General features: G+C 37.7%; 1 protein-coding gene across 1 annotated transcript in view; it reads left to right on the forward strand.

The window, feature by feature from the left end:
- The window catches only part of thsd7ba (thrombospondin, type I, domain containing 7Ba), a 203,199-nt gene that overhangs the window by 152,784 nt on the left and 27,771 nt on the right, over positions 1-22,644 (forward strand). The window contains exons 15-20 of the mRNA XM_016567351.1: positions 6,579-6,845; positions 7,098-7,276; positions 17,368-17,373; positions 19,670-19,803; positions 19,913-20,066; positions 22,221-22,362. Of these exons, the coding sequence (XP_016422837.1) occupies positions 6,579-6,845; positions 7,098-7,276; positions 17,368-17,373; positions 19,670-19,803; positions 19,913-20,066; positions 22,221-22,362 (882 nt within the window). The remainder of the gene's footprint in view (positions 1-6,578; positions 6,846-7,097; positions 7,277-17,367; positions 17,374-19,669; positions 19,804-19,912; positions 20,067-22,220; positions 22,363-22,644) is intronic.

The following is a 22,644-nucleotide window of genomic DNA, read 5'->3' on the forward strand; positions in this document are numbered from 1 at the left end:
ATACAGCATATATTAATTCCACTTGGTTTTTTTTCTATATTAAATATTGCGTAATGTCTTGGTCAATGGAGAAATTAAGGTGTTTTTAGTCGTTCTTCAGAGATATTCTGTGGAAACAATGAGAGCTCAACCAATCCTAAGACCTGCTATTTAGTCTGAAAAGTTTCCTTCAAGTGCCTTCGTTACAGCTATGTGTTAAGTGCTCCCATGAAAAGCCTCAGCTGAGTGGAGGCAAGCCATGCTGTGGAGGACTGTGTCAAAACATGTCATCATGTAAGGCAGAGTGGCAAATTTAAGTCAGTGAGCGAAAAGTCCGCACAATCTCTGCTGTCTGCAAGGAATACATCGCCTTGTGGGTGGAATGGATGCAGTGTGCTGAAAAGGTAACAGGCGGCTTCACATTTGCCAAGCCATATCATTTATCGTCCCTCAGTGGCGGTGATACAGAGAAGGACTATTTCCATACGAGAGGATCTGAAATCAGAGCAGTAGAAGAAAGAGTTAAGGGGAAAAGTTAATGGCTTTTAGTGTCCATACCATGCACAGTTCGGCTGCGAATACATGTCCATGAATTTACATCCATGTTAATTCCTGAGGAATGGTTATGCTACCTATTTTCTGTCCATAAATGAGGCTGATTGGATTGGTGTTGACTGAAGTGTAGAATGACTTACGGTGTAAGCAATGTTTATTAAATTTTTTTAAGTAAGCATCAATAACTGCAAATGAGCTGTTGTATTAAAGATGTGTTTGTCTTGTCAGGAGTGAGCTGTGTGGACGAGTATGATGAGATGGCAGCCGTGTCAGAGTGTCTCCGGTGGGCCGGGCCGATGCCGTCACGCTTCAGGAGCTGCTGGGTGCCGTGCAAGGATGACTGCACCTTCAGCTCCTGGTCGAAATTCTCTGAATGCTCTGGCTGTGGGAGCCGACGTACCCGCAAACGCACACTAACAGGTTAGATCCACTGAGAAAACTAAAAAGGTGATTCACAAAGTTGTGAATATGTAACATGTATTATGACAGCTCCACACCTTATGTGCTAATTACACTAATGGGAAAAGGCTATGAGACTGGTAAACAAAGGGTTTGTGCATTAACCATTATATTATTTAGCAAGCTGCGTAACTCCTGGTTGATCCAAGAGGCTGTAACATTAGCTTTAACTAGACTAGAACTAGTTCTCTTTTGTGGCTTATTTTGCTTGAATGGTAACAAAAATGTATCTGTTTTGGTGAGAATTCATATAAACACATTTGGATATATTCTAAGTACGGTAAATGTAAACAGTTAAAAATGGATATATATCAATATATTGGATCCATGCACGAGGTCTTAAAGTGACAGCAGCCTAATATACCTAATATAACTCTCTTATAATATTATGGAGAAATAAATAAACAATCTTTTTTAAACAAACAAGTCAAAAAGTGTAGATAGAAATACATTGCATGTTCTAATGAGACATTTTCTAATGACACTTATACCATACTTATACTTTACTATTTGTGAATTATTTAATTTATTGATTTCATATTTATTTCCTCTTTTTTACTTACAAATTTATTTAATTAATATTTTTTTTAAATGTAGAAATAAGTGTTTGTATAAATAAAAAATATATGTACAAAATAATGTAGAATAATGTAGAAAAATAATACATGATTAAGGAGTAAAACCATAAATTTATAAATTTATAGTATAATTTAGTTTGTCTCACTGGAAAATACTGGATTATATTTTTATATTAATACATCTAATTCTGTGTAAAAAAAAATGTTTGAACAACACGTTAAGTAAACTGGTTGTACAATGCTAAAGATTTGATTCTGCTTATTTTTTCATAAATATACAAATATATAAAGAAGGAAAAAAGTACTTTAAATTATCATGTAGGTACTGTATATATGTGTTGATGTGCTCTGGCGTGTTTTATCAAATAGTTGTAATTTTCCTCAGGAAATATAAGAGCAAGGTTAATTATATTCATTTCTTACAGTCCACAGGATGTTTGTTTAGTGTTTAGAATGGAAAAGTCACACAACAAGACAAATACTGCGACAGTGAATGAGCTAAATCCTTATACCGTGGCAAGTCGATAAGCTTGTTTATATCCTGACAAGGTCGGGTACAAATTAGTGGCGTATTTGTAAAATCCTTTGAGAGCTAGTGCCAAGATGTACAATGGATTCTCAAGTGTCACAATTGTAGTATCACTTGAGGAATATCATTTTAACAAAGGGAGTAAGACAGACAAGTCAGCTTTAGTTTTTTCCTTAGCTGAGCATAATCAGCTAAAGCTAGAAAAAAAAAGGTATTGGAAAAGGAAGTCGTTTAAAGTGAACTTTGAGTTCAGTGCTCCAGTCAGTACCACTGAGGAGAATTAACATTAATTATTTCATTAAATGTCCTCCTCTTCTTTCCTTTAGCGTTACTGCACCTACCCAACATATTTTGACAGTCCTGTCTATCATCAGAGATCAGAGACCTGCTGTGAACTACTCTACAGGCAGATTTGGAGCTGTCTGTTGGAGAATCACTTCAGTGCTTTCTTCTTTAGTTAGTTTGTTCGCATAAAAATCATGATTGGCTCTCATTAAGATCCTGCACGTCTCACAATGTGACGTATTCACTGTGTCAGAAAAACTTTCAAAGGCTTTCTTCACCTCATACTTTTAGGAAATCCCACATCAAAGGCGATCACAAACTAATACGTCAGATTTCAACCTAGAAATTCAAGAGCAAAAAAAAAAGACAGAAATGAAGCCTTAAAAAACGTTTGTGCTTCTTGCTTAATTGAATGCACAATATCCAGCAGGTGTTGGTTTCTGGAGGTGTCATCAATAATGAATCGTCACTGTTGACAAGTGTGTGTGTGTGTGTGTGTGTGTGTGTGTTATATACATATGCACATACTCTCACATATGCAGTGAAAGCAGAGAGCAGATTGTCAGTGAGGCTGCAGTGTACTGACAGAGATTTCACACTGTTAGAGCTGTTTTCTATCACTGACCGCCTCTGTACACCAAAAACAGATGGAGCCTGGCAAACACTTCTCAGAAAACTTCTGGACACCAGTGAGAGTGTGAGTTTCTCTTTGCTTCTACCTCTGTCTCTGTGTCCATCTCACACTCTCTCTGTATTCTGTATATAGAGGCCTCCTCCTGATAGACCGATACTGACAGTTAGAATGTTTATGAGGAAGTCAAAGAATCATTCACTCTATAGATTTGTTTAAACCATATGATTCATTCAGAAATAAAACAAGTGACTGTTTATGAGTGAGTCGTTGAATTATTTATTCAACCAATTTATTCATAAACAGGATTTATTCTATACAGATTTATTTGGGTTCAGCTCTTTTGTGTGTTGCTCGGGGACACTCAACCAGTGGTGGATGAAGTACACATATCAAGTACTTGAGTAAAAGTGCAGATACCCCAATAAAATATTACTCCAGTAAAAGTATAAAGTACAAAAGTATTAGATTTTTAATGCACTTATGTATTAAAGGTAACAATTTCTGACTGATCAATGTGTATTTTGTAATTTAAACGTACAGTATATACTTATTGTGTGTGAAGTGTGAAAAGTCTGATATTATGCTTTGTAATGTAGTGAAGTGAATGTTTCTCAAAATGAAAATACTTTCACATATACTTACAGATACTTTCAAAAATGTAATTCAGTCCAGTAACAAGGTAAAAATACTTTGTTACTGTCCACCACTGCAGTCACCAATTCTATTTTGGCTTCATTTGGAAATGTTTTCATTGGTAATACTGTGTCTAAAATGAAATTATGCTCAATAATTAAGGGGGAATTCACTACTGGCAAACTTGGAATTCACTACTGGCAAACTTTGCTATCTATGCAGTAGAAATACATTTTTTAAATCAGTGCTATGTAGGAAAACAGAGAAAATGACTGTGGCATTCCATTTGCCAAAAAAATTCAGCATACATAATGCTCTTTTAATTTTTGATCCAACTGTCTATGGGTGGGAATACAAAAATCCAGAAGCTCGATCTGTACTTTTAACAAAAGCCCTGGAGCTGTCAAAAGTCTGCCGGATGATGCAAAATTACACATTTTGCATCATCCGGCAAACTTTTGCTGACAAATAAACAGGGATATCTGAGTGCAGGTAACATGGAGAAAGAGTAGACATTGTTAATTTACATATACTAACAACATATTAGCGATACAAATTTGGTTGAAAATTTGCAAACTTATCCTGTAACTATCTATTGAACTATTGAACTGTTGCATAAAAGAAAATCATAAACACTTGCCTATATGATATTTGTTAATTATTGTACAAATTATACAGTATGAAAAATAAATCCATTTTGCAAACACTCTAAACCCATGCACGTAAATCCCAGCAAAAAGTACTCCTGGTTTTCTTGGTTGACCCTCAGCTAATTTGAAACACAAGAGCAAAGCTGTCTAATAATATATTCTTTGAGGCAGTCTAATTTAGCTTTTGACTCGACCAGAGATTGACTGAATCCACTGAGTATTGCATCATGATTGATGATGATGATCTTTCATCAGCATTATCTGAAAAGCTTTAGCTGTCAGCAAAACCACACCAGTCTCATTGATGCAACCCAGCAGCATCCTTCAATCAAACAACAAAACGCAAAAAGCTTCTGAATCCAGTACATCAAAGCATCATATTTCACAGCTCTTCAGCTTGACCATGCTTAATTGTCCAGTGCGGCCCACAGGTTTGACAGGCTGATGTAATTTTGCTTGACAGGTTTGAGGACCCTGTTGAACGCTGGTCTGTAGTGTTGGTGACAGTAAATCTAAAAAGGAGCATCTCTCCTCATGAACAGATCCTTTTATTTATATAACCTAATACTATTCATCATGTCTAATGGACATGACTAATTTGAAATGTTCCAGGAAGTGAAGTGTGCAAAGAGGAACTAATAGCCTCTTAAACAGAAGCCTTTATGATGTTAAATCTATTCATTTCTCTCCTCATTAGATAAATTAGATGTATATGGTCCACTGAAAATGAGAGTGCTGTGGGTCTATGTTTGTATATTTAAAAATAAAGAATGTGGGAGAGAGAAAGGAAGATGCTTCTGGTTGGTTCAGTTCTCAGGACCACCTTTGTGCTAAACATTTATAACATACAAGCGGGTAAGTTTACCACTTTCTATAAAACCCTATAAAAGTTAAAGGGTTATTTGTTCACCTAAAAATGAAAATTCTGTCATCATTTACTCGCCCTCATGTTGTTACAAACCCATGAGACTTTCTTTCATCTTCGAAACACAATTGAAGATATTTTAATGAAACCTGAGAGATTTCTGTCCTTCTGTTGAAAGTGTCAGGCAAGCACGTTTGAGCTGCAGCAAGAACCAGTGAGGTTTGTGCTTGCGCGTCAAGCAATCAAGCTTCAGCTTCTGTTTAACATAATTGATGAGCTTTATGTATGTGCCTTGATTAGTGTTTATATGTGAAACAACGAAACTGGAAATTTTATGTGTCAGTTGTTTTTGGTGAATGCACTTTCAATGGAGGGACTGAATCTCTCAGGTTTCATTAAAAATATCTTAAATTCTTATAAATTCTTGTGGAGTTGGAAAGACATTAGGGTGAGTAATTCTAGCTTTCTTCCAAATCTGTTTGTCTAATGAACCTGGCGTTGTATATTACGATTATTGTTGGTTTTTTGACAAAAATTGTTTGTGTTCCTCTTTTGTATGTTGCTTTGGATAAAAGTGTCTGCTAAATGCATAAATGTAAATGACTAATTGATGGCAATATTTTCATTTATGGGTCAAAAAACCTTTTAAAATAGTTGTTTAAAAGTAATATTTTAAGCATTTAACATAAGCATCTATCCAAAGCAACTTGCAGTACTTTGAAATAGGTAATCTTTATCAGTTTGTGCATTCTCTGGGAATCAAAATCAGATCCCATTTCTGTTTGACAGTACAGCACATGGTAACATCATGTAGTAAGTGCACTGCTCTTGAAGCTTTAATAAGCTTTAATGTTGAGCAGGTTTGGTCCCCCCAAAAGTCCTAGCACAATTTGAACTCTAATCAGATATCCTTGAGGACAAAATACATACCAATAATCCTGCAAAGTTGTAGCGTCCTTGCTCCAATACTGGACATTTCTAGTAACCCTAAAGCCCTTGATTAGTTTAATTAAAGTTGGAGCTGAACTCTGCAGGATTGGACACGTCTGCTCCATCATATATAGTGTGCTGAAAGAGCGGCATGTTTGCTTGGAAGTTATTCTGTGACTCCTGCTATCGTCACTAAGCGTTTCCATTTCAGTCTACTCAGAATAGTTCTCTAATCGTTCCCTGGGGATGTTTGCAGTGGCACTTAACAGTCCACAGTTGACAGCAGAATGAATAATGGTCCAGTTATCCAGACACCATTAATGTTTTAATAATTTTCAAAGACAGATACGTATATTACACACATGAGTGCTGTCTGAATGTTTCATCCAAATGGCACCTAAAATTCAGATGACTAGTCTTTCTTATTTATTGCTTCCCCTCTCTATTTCCATCTTTCTTTCTGGCTCTCCATCCATTTCAGGTCAGAGCCGGAAACAAGACCGCTGTCAGCGCGAAGACTTGTACCCTCTAGTGGAGTCCGAGCCCTGTCCGTGTGAGGAGTTTGTTTCTCAGCCGTATGGTAATTGGTCCTCTTGTATCCTATCGGAGACCCCTGTGCAAGGATCCCTCCAGGGATGGAGGGGTCGGCGAGAGGTGCGTGACTGCGGTCACGGATTACGTTATCGTGCCGTGACCTGTCTGGACCACGAAGCCCACCTGGTTAGCCCAGACCTCTGCAGTGAATCAGGTTTGTCTACTCATTTCCATCTCCTTTTCCTCTCTTTCTCTTTCTCTCTCAGTAAAGAGCCAAGTAATTTGTCCTCCGCTGGGAAGGCAAGCAGTCATTAGTCAAATAGGAAGCTGTGGGGTGCCCTGAACTGTCAGTGTAAATTAGACGGAGGTCTCAGCATCGGCACCAGGTGTTTCCGCTAACGTTGTTAGCGTGATGTTGAATGGCAGGGGCTCGGCCGCTCTGATTGCTCGACATGCTCTTTCGCAGGTCTGGTGGAAGATGTCTGCCACATACCCTGCCCTCTGGACTGCAAGCTGAGCGACTGGTCACCATGGTCGGCCTGCAGCGCCTCCTGTGGCAGCGGGCTGAAAATCAGGTCCAAATGGCTACGGGAGAAGCCGTTCAACGGCGGGCGGCCATGCCCCAAACTAGACCTGAAGAATCAGGTGAGATGTGCGGTCCCAATAGGGAAATAGTATCTCTGTGGGCTTCCACTGCCATATGGTGGATCATCAGTGAGAAGCGAGTAATGAGAATCATTAGGGTCTATGATCGCAGGCATCATGATTCAGATAATCGGTCATGTAAACTGTTTCATTTAGGGCCTTTAACACATCCATTTTTATTGAACGCCTGAAATATCCCCAACGGACTATATTTAAGCTGCCTAGAGATACATTTTGCATTTTCAGCATGGTTAACATTCAACTCATTACCATTTCACCGGTTAATGCATGCCTCTTCATTAAGTGCAGTTTACTGAACGTCCTTCAGCCTCGAAGCTAAAATATGAACAAACACAATCTCCTCATCCTTTAAATAGTTTGTCTCTCACAAAGGTGCTAACAAGTGTCCCTGTAAATACTCTTCCTGATTGCTGTATATTTGTGCTCTTTGCAGAAAAACATGCCCATTAGTGCAGACTGTCTTTTTGTGACCTCTCCTCTCCTCTTTTCGCTGTCAGCTAGTTAGGACAGTTTGTACAAGTGTTATGTTAAACGCTGTTGCTTGAGCATGTGCAACACTGCCAGTCCTTATCTCGCTAAAGTACACATATGGCTCGCATATTGTTCAATCTTGGTGATAGAAATGCTTATTTGGTCAATAATGATGTGCTTTATGCATGAGTAAGGCCGTTGTTTGAGTCTGAATTAGACGTAACCGCATCTGCAAAAAATGAAAGAATAGCATAAAGAAGGTACATTCGTCTATGAGTACATTTGCGACAGCTTGCTCCCAGATGGGCCTCGCTTTAAAGGGAAATTATATTATAAATGTGCTGTGTGTGCTGGAATGGGCTGCAGAGGACACACTGGTTTCTAGAGGTCAGTATGCAGATGAGGCAGTGTGCGTGAAAAATATTCAAATGCATTCTTTTGCTGCTGTGTATACAGATGGCTAAGTGCCTACTAACAACTTTTATGGACCCACTGTTTAACAGGACTCCAAATACCCCTTCGCTAAAGGCAGAGTTTGCCTTGGCTAATGCCCCCTCCAATATTTTGGGGAGATGAACTCTCACTGTTAACATTTTGCAAACGACCGCTCTGTGGTCTTGGCAGAGAGGCTGTGCAGCTGGCGGTTTTTGAAGCGGCCCACTCTGCAAAGGTGTGGAGATTGAGATTTCTTCATACGTATAGTAGAAAGTCACCACCAAAGCCACAGTGGATTTGTGTGTGTGAATGTGTTTGAGTTTGAGAGAGACCCTGATGAAAATTGTGTTGCTCTGAGGATGCCCTTTTATAGCTCAGAAGACTTAATGGAGTTCTCAGAAGGGTCTGATGGGAAATGTTGGAGTTCATATTGAAATCTCTGAATTTTGAATGCAGTGTTTGGTATCTTGGTATATCTGAGCACATTTATTGGTTGGATCTATTCTGATTCTGAAACTTTAGAGAAGACTACATTTTTTTCTTTATGCTTTCATGCATTTGGCAGAAGCTTTTATGCAAAGTGACACAGCATTCAATATAACATTTTATCAGTTGATGCCTTCCTTGGGAATCAAACCCATGACCTTGGTGTTGCAGCACAACTCTCCGTTTGCTCTTTATCTGAATAGTGATGCATCAAAATGAAAATTTTTCCAAAATTGAAACTTCAGGATATTCGGGCTGAAACTGAAAATGCTGACCATTTTGAACGAGCCTTTTGAAACAGAGGGTTTAGAGATATTTCCACTTTCCATGTGGTACATGACATTTATCGTTTTAAATAGCCTTTCACTATTTGTGGCATCCACATGCTTACTATCATTATAAATGAATCAGTATTAATGTGATCATTTTAATGCACAACTGGGAAGCTTTAATTATGCTTCTCTAGATTTCTAGACAATTTATCCACAAGACTCAACAGCTGCATACATCACCTCTTTTGCCCTCATATATCATCTATCAACATTCAGTGTTTACATTAAATGTAATTAAACTGACGTTGTTTCATGTCTGTATTTGTCTTTGTAAATGATTTTTTTAATAAGATCTTAAAGTAGCAGTTTTTCTTTTCAGATGATCAGCCCATTGTCCATCTCCAGCAGTGAGATTTTTTACCAAAAATGTTTGATGGATAAAATGTTGTACATCCCTAAATCCAATCACTGTCTGGAACATTGACTGACAAACCTTTTGACCTCCAAATGTGATAATCACATTTTGTGCTTGATATTAAAGACGAGCAGTTTATAAATGTTAACATTTATTATCATTTTATGTGTCATACGTTTATTTTATTCTCTGATTCCTAGGGATTTTTCTATTCTAAGGGCTGGAGAGTAAGAAAAGCAGAGTGAATGTCTTTGTGTTGAAACTACTGGTCCAAGATCAATCGAAAACCTTATTAGTGCAGTTTATGGTTCGGAGTGGCATGCTCAAAGCATTCAAAGTGTAATTCAAGACTGGCAAACATTTTCCTAAAAAAATCTGGTTGTGCACTATCAACACTTTAATTGACATTTCAGTATTGTCACATCAAATTCATGTGATTTGCAGCAGATCAGATCACATGTCTGGAGTGGGCTTTAATGTCGGATTCTCTTTAAGTAAATCGTTTGGAACAGGACTAGGTAAGGAAACTTTGTTAACACGCCACGTTCCTTGTGAGCTTTGGCTTGTTATGTGTCTTTGATAATCTGTCTCTGGCTGTCTGGCCCCTACCTTTAACAAGCAATCCGCACTTTCCCCAGTGCGGCTTTCTGCTGTGAGTCAAAGAGCAGGGCAGTGCTCTGCATTCATTCATTATTTAGGCTTTCAGGTATTACAGGTTCGGAGAGGCCTGTCACAATCACTAGATTGTTCCAGCTCCCTTTCGGACTAGTAAACAGCTGACCAGAGCTGTCTTTCCACCACTTATCTATTGATGGGCTGTCTGACATGCTCACCCTATAAGGACATAACACGGGTGTAGGGCTGCAGCGCCTTCTTCCTGTCACCCATAGCTTTTAGCGAGAACCCAACACTCTAGTTTTCCTTTCTCCTTCCTGGGAGGATAACTTATATAAGCAGTGTTACAGCTTACCACACGTCAATCGAAGAGCATTCCATCTCATTATCCCGATAAATGCTGATGATTCTGACTGTCTTTGCCCTGTAATTGTCTGCCATCAGCCGTGCTAAATGGGAGACGGGATGATGCGCAACCTTCTCCAGATGTTTCCTCTTGCACCATTCCCCACAGTGAGTCACTCGACAAGAGATGAGATTGATATTCTTATCTCGCCTCCTCATGCTGTACAGATGATCAGCCACTGTGACGGAAGCGGGAGGAGGTTGTGCATGAAGGGATTGTGCACATCCCTATGCTGTGTCTTACTATTGATCTGTAAATTGAACTGTGCAGGAACTGGCTACATTAGTGCCACATGCTCCTGATTCTGAAAAAACACCTTAAACAAGAGTCTGATGGGTTTAGCTATTGTTTTATAGGGATGCCATCATGTGTTAAAGGGATAGTTCACCCAAAAAGGAAAATTCTGTCATTAATTACACACCCTCATTGCGTTCATTCATCTTTGAAACACAAATTAAGATATTTGTGATGAAATCCGAGAGCTTTCTGACCAGCAATGCATCTGAAATGTTCCCAGGCCCAGAAACGTATTAAGGACATTGTTAAAATAGTCCATGTGACATTAGTGATGCATTCCGTGGTACTCTCACGAATGGCGGTAGACGGTGACGCGGAGAAGAAGAATTGTTGAATAAAGTCATTGTTTTTGTTTTCTTTGTGCACAAAAAGTATTCTCGTAGCTTCGTAAAATTATGGTTTAACCACTGATGTCACATGGACTATTTTAACGATGTCCTTACTATCTTTCTGGGCCTTGAACGTGGTAGTATTGTTGCTGTCTATGCAGGGTCAGAAAGCTCTCACATTTCACCAAAAAAATCTTAATTTGTGTTCTGAAGATGAACAAAGGTCTTACGGGTTTGGAACAACATGAGGGTGAGTAATTAATAAAAGAATTGTCATTTTTGGGTGAACTATCCTTTTAACTCGCATGTTACTTTAAACACATTCTTTTCATGGAACACAAAATAAGTTATTTAGCAGAATGTACAGGCTTCTCTTTTCGAATTAATGAAAGTAGATGCACTTTTGAACATAAGCTCCTAGAAGGAAGGATGGATGGATATTTAGTTGGTTGTCTCTGGAATTTATTGTAGATTATCACATGAAGTGGTTTTGGAAGCCTTAGTACTCAAACACTCTGTTTAGTCATTGGCTGACTATGCAGCTAGACAGCTGTCTTTGGTTTTGAACAGCATTTTCATCAGTTTGTTTAGACACTTGAATAAGATTTGAGTGCACTTCTGTAACATTGATATTTCCTTTCTCCACTTCTAAATAACTCCTTGTACTTCATTACAGTGCCGTGCATAGCAGTATGAACCTCGCAAATATGACTTGTACTCATTTGTGTGAAATAGTCCATGTTTCTGAATCGCTAGTGACAAGTAATTTTCTGGCTCTTTAATGTGTAGGATCCTCATTACTAAGTGTGGGAAATAGTGATGTTTCTATCAGATGCAACAGATGCAGTCCTCCTCAGGGCTGGTGCAGTCTCCGCCGCAGTTTGAAGTCTGTTTTACCCGCAGTGGAGGGCTCGGTGCTAGATTCGCTGTGTAAAGAACATTCTTCTTGCCCACCTCCAGAGCTGGGTGCCATATGGTAGCCATCATGTGCGCTGAGGCAGACTGTTCTGCTGATGAGATGAGCCTGTGTTCAGCAGGCTTGCATAATTTAACAACCTCTGTAAATCTGTGCTTAGAAACCAATCTCCCTATAAAGCATTTCTGCCTCTCCCACAGCTTCTAAATGAAGCACGTCTTTAGCTCAGAAGTAGACTTTTAGAAACCATCTTGTCATGCTTTTGTATGCTGTGACTGCTCTGCAAGATTACATGCACTACAGCGTAGGGAAACATGATGAAAGGTTGTTAAACCTCACAAAGACATTATACTTCTGTGCACACAGATTTTTTAAAAATCATATTACAGCATGTTACAATTAGAATTAGATTTGTTTACAAAGCTACCTATTGTTGGCAACCTGGTACAGTGCTTAACATTCATGTTCTTAATATATTTAATTGTGATGCTTATGCAGATAATCATCTGTGTTTTATGTTTTCCTTCTCACTAATTTACAATACATATAAATAGTAGTAAAACTGAAACTTGAAATTAAACTATTTTCACAGAGATATATATATATATATTTTGATCTCATAAAAACATCCTTGGTGAGCAAAAGAGTATTTAAAACAAAAACTTTTGAACAGTAGTGTAGATAAATTATTTAATATTATTGTACTGAATATATTATAATGTGGTAGACATTTACTGATGCTATTAAATTCAGAATTAAAACTTGTTTTGATTACTTGTTTTGATCTTTTGACAGTATTGAATTTTGTGTACAGAAATAAGTCTATATAAATGGGAATACATGGACATAATTTGTCAATTAATTAGTAATGTAATTATGGCGTGCTGCAGAACTTGTTTGACTAATGAAATCCCTCTGTTTTTTTTGTTTTGTTTTTTGACTGTTGAATAAGTTTGAGTTACAATTCAGTAAATTAATCTTTCTGTAATTCCATTTTAATACTCCGCATCCTGTCTTTTGTGGCCAATTCTATTCAAATTCATACTCATAAAATAAAAGGAAACCAATCGTTAAAATCTGAATTTTGTAGAGTTTTTTGTAAAATGTCTGTGACAAGTTGTCTATTGTAAGTCTATTGTAGCATTACAGTGAATCTTAAGTCTGTTATAGTGACTCTCCTGAAGTCTTACCCTTGGTGTGATTGGGGGTTCATATAAAGGAAGGCTCTTGAGACTGACCGGTTAAAAGTGTGTGGCATTTTCTTTTGTTAACTGGAAACAAGAGTGGAAATAAGCAGACGAAAGCTGCTCTCCCCCTCACTGCCGCCTCCATAATTGGTGCAGAGTTCAGCCACTTTCAGATGATGATATGTGTCACAGTTTTCAAGTGCATTTCGGGCAAAATATGTTGCTGCTCGCCGGTTATGGCCATAACTGCGGTGCTCTGCCCCCATGCTGAAACAATCACAGCTTCCTTTATTGAATACAACAAAATCAATATGTTTTTCATTTAGGCTTTGCGTGTATATCTGGCATTTCCAACTGTGGGAAAATGTACTGTATTTGTGCCGAATGACTAGGCGAAAGAGATGTTATGCTTTGATACTCCCTGTCAAATTGTTGACTTGGAGGTTTGTTTAACAGAGAGGTCTTTGGAGATTGATGTTTTGATTTGGGCAAAAGCTGCTTCACTTCATTAATGAGCGGCCCACAGCGTTTCTCCACATCTCTCTCACACACTCTCTCAAATGTGTTTGATGCCAGAGGAGCTGTTATTTATCCTATGAGCTTGAATTGCGCTTGGACTCATTTATAATCAGAGAACATTTCAACAAGAGGAGGCGTAAAAGGGTGAAAGATTCCTTGCTCGCAGTGACAATGCTAGCATTAGATTAGCGTCATCGAATCTTTATTTATCGCCACACAGCCAAGGCAGGTGGAATTTGTTTCTGTGATTTTTCGCACGAAGTAGCTTTTGTAATAAATGTTTGCATTTCCATCATCTCAGTGGCACTGTAAAAGTAATCCAAACAACTTCAGTAGTTTATGTCTTCTGAAGCAATTTGATCAGGGCACAGCAATGACGTCAAACCTCTGGAGTTCATGATGTTAAGTCATGTGACCTGGGTGTAGAATGGTGTGAAATTGAAAAATTGAGAAAATATTTGTGAACAATCCATTAATACAGACACCAGAAACCGCTCCAATCTACAGCAGGTTGAGAAGATGAGTAAAAGTTGTAAAACCCATGTGGTCGGTGTTCGCACTCTTGTTCCTCCTCTGATAATCTTCTGCATCACACAGTCGTTCTGAATATGCATATTGTTTGGTCCCTGGCAGTGTGGTGCTCAGTTTGCTCTTGGAGTCTTTCCAGCTTTGTGAAAGTCCTCCTGCAGTCCAGATGGCCTGGAGCGTTTAGCTATGTTACAAAGGTTAGCCATCACTTTATCAACTAATTAGAATAACGAAACGAGAACTGCGTGATGATATAAATAATAAATGCTCACTTGTCATCTGAAAGCCATGGAATCCCCTTGTTGGAAAAAGAGGTCAGAAATGTAACTTTTAGCGTTAATCCAATGAAAGCTTTTGTTATTAGAATGAATAGCTGCTTAGCGTTTGAATCTGCAATGAATCAAGGACTAATATAGAGGTATGAGAGGTATTAATCGTCACTTAAAAATGTGTGTGTATGTATGGAGTCTCTTAAATGATTGAATTAGCAGTAAAATAAAAACTCCTCCACAGTTTCAGAGCACTTATTGCATTGAGAACGGGACAGAATTGAGACGGTGGTTGTGAATAATCTGCCACACTGAAATGATTCCTGTCAAGACCAATTTTGTTTGTATCTGATCATTCAGTGGAGTTTAAAGGAATCATTCATCATTACTCACCCTCATTTAGTTACAGACCCTTATGACAAAAAGATTACATGATTATGGATCATGTGGAGATTTGTTTAAATATGTGCCTGCCAGACGATGATGGCATTTCCTCATTCTACTTAAGCATCTTAAGGAGTTTTTTATTTTCATGTCTTGTCATTGGCTGCCAACTGGGGGTTTTAAAGGCACTGTTTTCTGTAAAGTTGCTCTGAAATAATGTATGCACTACTGTTCAAAAGTTTGGTGTTGATACAACTTTTTTTTTTTATATTTTGAAAGAAATCTTTTATGATCAGACATTTGTTTGATTAAAAATACAGTATAACAGTAGTAATGTGAAATATTATTTAAACTTAAAACAACTGTTTTCTATTTTAATATCATTTTAAAATGTAATTTATTCTTGTGATGCAAAGCTGAATTTTCAGCAGCAGTCTTCAGTGTCACCTTCAGAAATCATTTAACATTTCTTTGTATTTCTTATTATTATCAGTGTTAAAAACAGTTGTGCTGCTTGACATTTTTGTGGAAACTGTGGTACATTTTTTTTCTTTGAGTGCTTTAAAATAACATTAAAAAAACAGATACTGTCACTTCTGATCGCAATGCATCCTTGTTGAATACAAGTATTCATTTCTTGAGAATAAAAAAATCTTACTGACCCCAAACTTTTGAAAGATTGTATACATTGTGAAAAGTGCGGAACAATTTATAGGCCTACTTGACATAACTGAGCAAAAAGACTATTTTATATGTTTACCCATGCAATAAAACATTCAGTGACCAGACTGTCAAGCTCCATAAAACCCACAATAAAAGTAATCAATATTACTCAAGCTATACTTCAACTCTTTAAAAGCCATAATACCTTTGTGCAAGGAACAGGAAGAAATTAAGTTACTCTGTCTGGACTGAAAATCTTGCCATCTGCCATTACTTGTCTCTCACACTTCTACAAAAATCACAGAAGTCACTTTATGGTGAGTAAATGCTGGCGCATTTGTTAAAAAGTTGTCCCATTCCACTGAAGTTTTCTCAGATCTTTTATTGGCAGCTGTCAGATAAAATCACACATAGTCTTGGTGTCCTAAAACATTGTTTTAGAGCTTCAGTGTGAGCACACTAGGTCTGCCCTATAGCCTGCCGGTACTTCCTGAAATCTCATCCTTTTATTTTGTCTCCCATTTTTGCCTAGTATCAGCTTTTCAATATCAGACCATCATCTTAAGTGTATTAGAAGCCATCACCGTGGTAGCATTTATCTCCCTGTGTTTCAGTGTACCCCGATTGTTTAGTTTGATTCCAGGGGCCAGGAGACAGTAATGGCCCAATCTGTTTGAAGTTTGAGTCAGGCTGTGACACTTAAAGAGATTTATAGAGTGGAGAGTTGCCTGCCAGGCTTACCACTGCCGTCTCTGCTGCTCGTGTAAATGCTGCTCTCACGTTAGGGCTCTGTGTGTGTGGGTGTGTGCATATATTATATACACTGTGGATGCCCTCAGTGTTTGCTTTGTGCTCTTTTAGCACTGCTTTGACCCACTATGCACGACAATTATATCTCTTTTATAAGTATTTTGTTGTTAGCCAAAACATGCTGTATGAATAATTCGATGTCAGAACATAATACAATATCTTGCAGTATTATATTAAAAAATATATAGTATGCTGTCTGTATATTGTGCAAAATATTCAGAAAGAAATAATTGAATGTTTAAATATTTTTATTTAAACTGGTTTTTATTACTGAATGTCAAAATATATATTGATATGAAAACTTTTGGCTATTTATTAAATATTTAAATGTATATTTCATGTTTATAGTGGCCTGAAACAACATTTGGACTCTTAAAAATCTATGAATGTTTTTGCATTAGATCAAACGTTTTATCAAAAGTATTATCTACAAACATGTTACTTTTCTCAAAATTATCTTCACCTTTTTGACCCATTTTTGAATTGACTGTTTGTTTGTTTTTGTCAGTTTTGTCACTATGAAACTATGAAAGTGTCCCAATATATTTGCATTAATTTTAAACAGTACATTAACTTTTAAGTTAAGAGAGTTTTTTTTCCATTTCATTTCTGAAATGCCATTTGGTTTGATATTTTGCATCTAATGTAGTAACATTCATACATATGTTCACATCAAGTAGAAGATAGTAGATGTTCTGGAGGATTTAAATCATTTGTAAAGTTTTGGACAGCTTTCCCTCTAGTGTAAAACACTATTTGTTTTCTAGACTTTTGCATATTTATGCAATTTAGAAAGTTAATTACATTTTCAATCTGGCAGTTTACTGCGGTCATTATTGTCTTCATCTTCATCCTTCATATAAACAGAATTACACACGCACACAAAGCCAGAAAATCTGCATTGAATTTCTTCTATACTTTTCTAATTTGTTGAAGGGAGTTTCTTAGCTAGTCCAGACAGCAACAGGCTATTGCACAGGAGAAGTTAAAGCTCAAAACTAATATATATATCATTTCTCTTCTCTCTCCTTTGCCTGTCATGCACTGCTAATACGGACATCTTCAAAGGCTCAGGTCAGTGCCTCATTCTGTGTTTCTCCCTGTGCATCTGTTAACCCCACTGCCCCGCTGGCCTCCGTGGCCCCAGCCCTCCTCTGAATAAGAGGAGCGCTAGTGTATTTTGATCACGGGCCGACTGAGATTTGAATTAGTATGAAGTACATTTTATATGTCGTCTCTGGCCCTTTGACTAACATTTGAGAAGGATCAGGGGACTTCATTATCTGGCCCAGAGTACCGACATCCTCCAAGAGGTTACAGGAACTGACCTGTGAGCAGCATAGCTGGTTTATTTTTCTTAAAATATTACCTCCACTTGAGAGTTAGGCAGTGAAAGTTGCGGTGAAGGCGAATAGAATCCTATATTTGTGCTATTTAAAGAACAGATTGGAACTTTTCCTTACTATGCGATAACCGTGTGCCACCTTTGCATTGTAAAAGTCAGACGACAGGTTGGATATTTATTGGAGCCTTATAGAAAAACTGTCAGGCTTGCCGTAAAACTGACTTTGCCCATTAAGGGCTTTTAAATAAAATAGTTTGCTGCTGTTGATGAGTGTTGCTGAATTAATGATTGTTTCTTAACGTGCCAATTTCATTTCTTGATATCGTCATGTTTGTAGAGCTTGATATTTGTCTATGTTAATGAAATTACCCTTTTTTAATGCTTCAGTAGATTTACTGCCAATTTCATTCATCATCTTTTCACTCACTTCTCCCATCTTGAGCATCGTCTTAACACTTGTTTGATTATTGTAATTGGAAATTCAATGACACTCATTAAAGGAGAGGAGAGGAGATGAGGAGAGACGAGAGGAGACAAGAGGAGAGCGCTGATGGGGCTTTTAGCAGCTGCAGGGCCAGATGGGATATTTTCAGAGTGTGTGTTAGGGTCTGTATATCCCCTTGGGGAGGAAGCTATAAACGTACGGTCTCATTTGTTCACTGTGTTTTCATAAGCCACTTTCTTATGAGGTTTGATGGATTGATTGCCAAGTATTTCAAAACTTCAGTTTTTGGCTTCTGGACTCATTTTTTAAATGAAATCATGTCTACTGAAGTTAAGAAGTAGGAGAATGCCCTACATGTGCCACATCAAAAAGCCTCTCGCCAGTCATCAGCCACCAAAAAATAGAGCATAATCAGAGCAGACACACATCTGACGCAAACCAAAACAATGCTGTGAGAGACTGAGGACAACAATACACGATGTTTGCAAACTTTAGTATAGGGACCAATTCTCACGATGAACTAGTTGCTTATTAGCATGCCTTTTAATAACATACTGGCTGTTTATTAGTATTTATAAAGCAAATATTCTGCACGACCATATTCTAAATCCCTAATACTTAACAACTACCTTAATAAGCAGCAAATTAATAGTTTATTAAGGCCAAAGTCATAGTTAATGGATTGTTAATAGCGAGAATTACTACTGGATTAATGCAACCAGTTGGCACTTTATTAGCAGCAGTTTGCATTTTTGTCTCTTTTCTTCTGTTGCAATATTAGTTACTCAAAATCCGTAACTGTGAGCCCAAATAAATTGATCAATACATGTTCAATGTTCCTCCAGCTGTATTGCATGGAATTCCATTGTAAAATGAGCCGTACAAAACAGTGGGACTTGTATAACAATGAGGTTATATAAAGAAAGATGTTATAAAAAGAAAGAAAAGTTCTGATTTGAGGCTGTCCTGTTTATAATTTGTCAAGTTCCCAAGTGACCTGTCTCTCCAAAACATTAATTTGTGACCTCTCTTTCCAAACTGTTGGCTTACAAATGAACTTTCAGAGGCTTCATGAAATAAAAATGTATAGGCTAGCTAGTGTATTATATGTTAGTATTAAACTACTATATATGATACTGAATATAATATATGTTAGTCTAGTCCTCATAATGCCTGATTTCAACAGTAGATTGAAGCATTATGGTATTGGATATGCACATTTAATGTTTTGGATGAATGCAATTGTTGAATTTAAGTTTTTAAAAATTGCAAAAAGAATATTACAAAAATAACAGTTGATATTCAGTAATTAAAGAGTTACAGGTAACTCTTATTGTCACAGCCTTATTTTAGTTTGCAACAGATTAAAGATGGTGTCTACTCTGAATAACATCTACAGGGAATCTCATAACTAGAAAAGAGATTACAAAAGTTCTTTCATTCCTTTATTATACTTTTTGAATACAGTTAAGCTTTTCTTGTTCACGTCAACCACCCTGATGCTTGAGATAGATGCTTCAAAATTATATTTAAATGGATTTAGCTGTAATCAGTGCATCATTGTCTCTGTGTATCTGTAGGTGTATGAGGCTGTGTCCTGTCGCAGTGAGTGCGGTCAGTACGAGTGGGTAACAGACCCCTGGTCAGTCTGCACCATCAACACAGTGGACAAGCTGCCAGCCTGTGGTGAGGGTGTCCAAAGCCGCAAGATTCGGTAAGCAAGGACACTTTCTCACAGATGCTTCTCTTAGGGGTCACGACCCACTACAGTCTGCCACCCTCGTCCTCCACATCCTCATTCTGCTGTTCTTTGGCTGTGACAGGTGTGTGAGGCGTGGCAGTGGGGATCTGGTTAGCAGTGTGAATGAGACCTTCTGTGACCAGGATGAAATCCCTCCACAAGCTCAGACCTGCGTCCTGCCGTGCCCTAATGACTGTGTGATGTCCCAGTGGAGTCAGTGGAGCACCTGTTCAATAGTAAGATGTCCTTTATGTCTGCTGCTATATCCTCAAGGCACAATTTAAACATTCAGCAACATTCTGAGCTGTCTCTGATGCGAGGACCAGCGTACAGAGGCCCCAAAAAGTATTCATGTACTTTTGGACACTTTAGCCAAGTGTGTGATAAGACCAGTAATATTTACATTACCGTTCAAAAGTTTGGAGTTGACCAAGATTCACCAAGACTGCATTTATCAAAAATACAGTAAAATCTGTAATATTGTATAATATTGTTACAACGTAAAATAACTGTTTTCTATTTTAATATATTTTAAACAGTAATTTATTCCTGTGATGGCAAATCTGAATTTTCAGCAGTCATTACTCCAGTCTTCAGTGTCACGTCATCCTTCAGAAATCATTCTAATATGCTGATTAAGTGCTTAAGAAACATTTCTTATTATTATGAATATTGACAACAGTTGTGCTGCTCAATATTTTTGCGGAAAGTGTGATACATTTTATGATGAATAGAACAGCATTTGTTTGAAATAGGAATCTTTTGTAACAGTGTAAAAGTGTCACTTTTGATCACTTTAATGCATCCTTCTGAATAAAGGTATAAATGTCTTTAAAAAAAGAACATATTGACCCCAAACGTTTTCAATGATAGTGTAAGTTAAATATTGATTTGTCTAATTAAATTAGTAAAACACTAAAAACTTTTAAAAGCTAAAACAATTAAAAGCTACACATGAATTTAGACAACTTATAGAACAGTAATACTTGCCTATGAATACGTATAAATGGCTCTTTCATTTATTATGAGCATAGGAAGCATAGAAAGTGTTGCCATTACTTTTAATAGTATAATTGAGTTTTTAATGAATGTTAGATGATGGCAAAGTTATTAGGATATTATTTAAAAGATATTAAGAAAATATATTGTCCAATACTAATGAAATGACCAAATTCATAACAATATACACTGTGCATCTTTTATCCCAAAGTGTTTTTTATGCATGTGTGTCAGTTATATGAGTTCATATTAACTATGGACATGTTCCACTAACATTTGACTTCCACTTGCAATCATCCTGCTCTAAGCTGTCTTCAATAAGACTGCTGTTGACATTGTTTTGTAGGTGAAAATTATGCACTGGTGTTTGTGAGCTCGTAAAAAAATATGCCTCTAGAGAGAATATTCAGTCTGTGAATTAACAGAAATGTTTTACAGTATATTTTTGCACGATTCTTTCTCAGCTCGGGCCATGACATAAGACAGTGTCGAGATGTTTTGCATCTATTTGAATATTTCACATTAATGCTGCCTCGCAAGTCAAATCTTCATACAGTTCTCCAGAGTTCCTGCGGCGAAATTTCAAACGGTGAATACGGAGACAACTGAAATCAGTATGCAGATGAACCTCCAGTAGTAATGAAGCATTTGTTATTCTAATTAATGTTGTGCATAAAAAGTTACCCTAGATACAATTTGCCTTCGGGCCGCTGACTCATTGAAGTGCAAACAGCTCTTCAATTCGCACTCAACAAATCAGAAACAAACTGGATGAGTTATCCTGGCTCGGCCCAACCTACACAAGACTGCCAAGCCATTTCAGCATAATTTAGTCTCTACGCTAATCACATTAGATCGCAATTCTACCTTGTACGCTCTCGGTTCCAAGCGATGTTTGTTCTCTTCGCTGTGTCAAAGCGCTCAGCCAGCACTGTGAACATGTCAAACACCAGTGTTCGGTGATTGAGCTTGTTTAATTAGTTTCGGTTTTACGTAATTATGAAATGTTCCCAAAAAACCTGGGTGCACAGATATGTGGCACTAGCCGAATAGAGCTCCTGCTGATGATCAGCCTCCCCAATAGTGAGATACATGCACATGGCCAGCTAGCCGTTTAAAGGGTCTCATTAGCGTCTGACAGTGATGGAGATGCAGATTAGTTGCTGCCTGCAGCCTAACAGCTTCTAACAGTGCACTTAGCATCGCAAGACCATGTGGCTGCCTGACTGCTGGGGTTTTTTTCTTTTCTTTTTACAATGCAGTATGACACAGCACAGCGGTTATTGCTCAGCTTGCCCATGTATATGCACTTTTTAAAAATAAATAGTGTCTAGACTTTGATGTGTTTGACGTCAAAGCCCTCTTGACCTTTTAACTGTATTTATTTGTAGCCATGTAATGAAAGCACAGTGAGGATGAGGACGAGACACGTGCTGCGCCCTCCAGTGGCCGACAGAGTGTGTCCAGACAGCAACCAGACAGAGCCCTGCAGCCTCAACAGCACCTGCTTCAATTATCACTACAATGTCTCCAGTGGGTCTCTCTCATTCTGCTTGACACAACACTAAATATAACATGAGCATCTAATGACTGTTGCATGACTCATTCACTTCAACAGCACATTTAAAGGGGTCATATGATGCGATTTCAATTTTTCCTTTCTCTTTGGAGTGTTACAAGCTCTTGGTGCATAAAGAAGATCTGTAAAGTTGCAAAGACTAAAGTCTCAAATCCAAAGAGATATTCTTTATAAAAGTTCAGAGTCAGCCACACCTACCTAAAACGGCTCGTTCGAACACGCCCCCACATACCTAC

This window comes from Sinocyclocheilus rhinocerous, unplaced genomic scaffold, assembly GCF_001515625.1.
Source record: "Sinocyclocheilus rhinocerous isolate Xijiao unplaced genomic scaffold, SAMN03320098_v1.1 scaffold4820, whole genome shotgun sequence".
NCBI classification, from domain to species: domain Eukaryota; kingdom Metazoa; phylum Chordata; class Actinopteri; order Cypriniformes; family Cyprinidae; genus Sinocyclocheilus; species Sinocyclocheilus rhinocerous.